At 48.4% G+C, this 3118-nt stretch overlaps 1 protein-coding gene across 1 annotated transcript; it reads left to right on the top strand.

Moving 5' to 3' along the window:
- Positions 1-335: 335 nt before the first annotated feature.
- On the top strand, positions 336-2775 carry LOC104241227 (uncharacterized). The gene is made up of 4 exons (XM_070149410.1): positions 336-1062; positions 1311-1451; positions 1974-2211; positions 2526-2775. Exons 1-4 carry the CDS (start codon positions 336-338, stop codon positions 2773-2775), a joined length of 1356 nt encoding a protein of 451 aa, XP_070005511.1.
- The last annotated feature ends 343 nt before the right edge of the window (positions 2776-3118 follow it).

Raw genomic sequence — 3118 nt, 5'->3', positions numbered from 1 at the left:
GAGCCGCAGGGGCAGCACCTGTTGACACACCAGTTGCTCCGGAACAGGATTAGGCTCTAGCTGTAGAGATTCCAGCAGCACATGTTTAGGCACCAACTGTGCCTATTGTCATTCTAGGTCTTCAGGAGGCCTTAGCACATATCTTATCAGTTTGCACTGGCCTGACTCAGGCAGTTTCAGCTACCACTGCAGTAGCTACTTCACAGGAAGGGGGTGGCAGTCAGACCCCCGTTGCTCACACACCTGAGCCGGTAGTGCAGGGATTACAGACCCCACAGGCACCACTAGTACATCAGGTTGCCCCAGTTTAGCCGGTTGCCCCGGTTCAGGAGGTTATGGTCCCAGTTATGCCAGACGATGAGCAGCGTCATCTTGAGAGATTCAGCAGACTTGCACCTCCTCCTTTAAGTGGTGCTCAGGGCGAGGATGCCCAAGGTTTTCTTGACATGTGTAGACGCATGCTGCGGACAACAGGGATCTTGGAGACTAGCGGTGTATCCTTTACTACTTTTCAGTTCTCAGGTGCAGCCTTCACTTGGTGGGAGGCATATGAGCGGCGTAGGCCGGTAGGTTCAGCTCCCTTGTCATGGCAGGAGTTCTCCACTCTCTTTCTGGAGAAGTGGGTACCGCGATCTCAGAGAGAGGAGCGGCGCAGGCAGTTTGAGTATTTTCGTCAGGGAGATATGATCGTATCTCAGTACGAGGTGAGGTTTTTAGAGTTAGCTCGTTATGCTCCATGGATGGTCCCGACTGATCGGGAAAGGATTAGGAGGTTCGTGGATTGGCTCATTTATCCCATCCGTATCCTGATGGCTCGAGAGAGGATTCTAAGCCATACTTTTGAGGATGCAGTCGATATTGCCCGAGATATTGAGGCAGATCGTCGTCAAGAGAGAGAGGAGCGGGAGGCCAAGAGGCCTCGTGGATCAGGTAGTTTTAGTGGTGCTTTGTCTAGGAGCCAATTTCAGCAGAGCAGGGGTCGTTCTTATAGGCCTCATCAGTCGGCTCGTTCCGAGTATCGAGGGGCATCTTCAGGCCGTGGTCATCAGGGATTTCAGCAGGGTTAGTCTTCTTTTGGTGCCCTTCCAGCACAGAGTTCATCACATGCTCCTTCAGTCCAGGGTTCTTCAGTGCCGAGTGTATCAGCTAGTCACTTTGGTGTGAGGGTTCCCATCAGTTCCCTCATCCACCGTCGGGTAGTTGTTACGAGTGTGGAGAGTTTGGTCACATGATGAGGCATTGTCCTCGGCTTCGTGGCAGTCAGTCTCAGTAGAGGGGCCATTCCTCATCTTCTGTACCATTTACTTCAGCACCCACTCAATCAGCTAGGGGTGAGGGTCATACAGCTAGAGGTCGCCCTAGATGGGGAGGTGGATCGGGCGGTGGTCCGGCTCGGTTTTATGCTATCCCAGATAGGACAGATGCTCTTGCGTTAGATGCTGTTATCACAGGTATTATCTTAGTCTGCCACACAGATGCCTCTGTCTTATTTGATCCCAGATCCACCTATTCTTATGTGTCTTCATATTTTTCTCGTCAGTTAAGTATACCCTGGGAGTCTCTTGCTTTACCTGTTCATGTGTCTACCCCGGTGGGCGATACTGTTATTGTGGATCGTGTGTATCGGTCGTGTATTGTGACTATTAGGGGTCTGGAGACCCGAGTTGATCTATTGCTGTTGAGAATGGTAGATTTTGATATTATTCTGGGCATGGACTGGCTATCTCCGTGTCATGCTATTCTAGACTGTCATGCTATGACAGTTACTTTGGCTATTCCGGGTGTTCCGAGGATCGAGTGGCGTGGTATGACTGATTATGTTCCTAGTAGAGTAATTTCTTTCTTGAAAGCCCAACGTATGGTTGGGAACGACTGTTTATCATATTTGGCCTTCGTGCGTGATGTGGGAGCTGAGACTTCCAGTATTGATTCTGTCCCAGTTGTTAGGGACTTTCCTGATGTATTTCCTGCAGACTTGTCAGGCATGCCGCCAGATCAGGATATTGATTTTGTTATTGACCTAGTGCCGGGCGCTAAGCCCATTTCTATTCTGCCATACCGCATGGCACCAGCGGATCTAAAAGAATTGAAAGAGCAGCTTCAGGAACTCCTAGAAAAGAGGTTTATTCAGCCTACTGTGTCCCCGTGGGGTGCACTTGTGTTATTTGTGAAAAAGAAAGATGGCACAATGAGAATGTGCATTGATTATAGGTAGTTGAACAAGGTAACAGTGAAAAACAAGTATCTTTTACCTCGCATTGATAACTTATTTGATCAGTTTCCGGGAGCGAGGGTGTTTTCTAAGATCGACCTTCGTTCGGGTTATCACCAGTTGAAGATCAGGGATTCAGATATTCCTAAGACTGCATTCAGGACTAGATATGTCCACTATGAATTTCTAGTCATGTCTTTTGGGCTGACCAATGCCCAGCAGCGTTCATGCATCTAATGAACAGTGTATTTCGGTCGTATCTGGATTCTTTTGTCATTGTATTCATTGATGATATTCTGGTATACTCGCGTAGCCAGGAGGAGCACGCCCGACATTTGTGTGTAGTGTTGCAGAGATTGAGGGAGGAGAAACTTTATGCTAAATTCTCCAAGTGTGAGTTTTGGCTAAGTTCTGTGGCATTCTTGGGACACATAGTGTCCAGCGAGGGTATTCAGGTTGATCCAAGGAAGATAGAAGCAGTGCAGATTTGGTCTAGACCTTCCTCAGCCACAGAGATCCGGAGTTTTCTTGGGCTTGCAGGCTATTATCGTCGGTTTGTTTAGGGATTTTCATCCATCGCATCGCCCTTGACCAAGTTGACTCAGAAAGGTGCTCCATTTTTATTGTCAGACGAGTGCGACGAGAGCTTTCAGAAGCTCAAGTCACTTTTGACCACAGCTCCAGTGTTGGTGTTACCTTCAGCTGCAGGTTCATACACGGTATATTGTGATGCTTCCAGAGTTGGGATTGGTTGTGTGCTAATGCAGGAGGGTAGAGTTATCGCTTATGCTTCTCGTCAGTTGAAGCCCCATGAGAAGAACTATCCTGTTCATGATTTAGAGTTGGCTGCTATAGTTCATGCCTTGAAGATTTGGAGGCACTATTTGTACGGCGTATCTTGTGAGG

Source organism: Nicotiana sylvestris, chromosome 6, assembly GCF_000393655.2.
Source record: "Nicotiana sylvestris chromosome 6, ASM39365v2, whole genome shotgun sequence".
In the NCBI taxonomy this organism is placed as follows: Eukaryota; Viridiplantae; Streptophyta; class Magnoliopsida; order Solanales; family Solanaceae; genus Nicotiana; species Nicotiana sylvestris.
This window is presented reverse-complemented; position numbering and strand designations above follow the sequence as displayed.

Excerpts from the sequence above, each read along its gene's own strand:
- LOC104241227 (XM_070149410.1), top strand. The coding sequence starts at position 336 with ATGGTCCCAGTTATGCCAGACGATGAGCAGCGTCATCTTGAGAGATTC. Across the intron at positions 1,452-1,973 it reads GTTAGATGCTGTTATCACAG|ACTTGTCAGGCATGCCGCCA; the intron begins GTATTATCTTAG and ends TATTTCCTGCAG. Across the intron at positions 2,212-2,525 it reads AGAATGTGCATTGATTATAG|CCAGGAGGAGCACGCCCGAC; the intron begins GTAGTTGAACAA and ends ATACTCGCGTAG.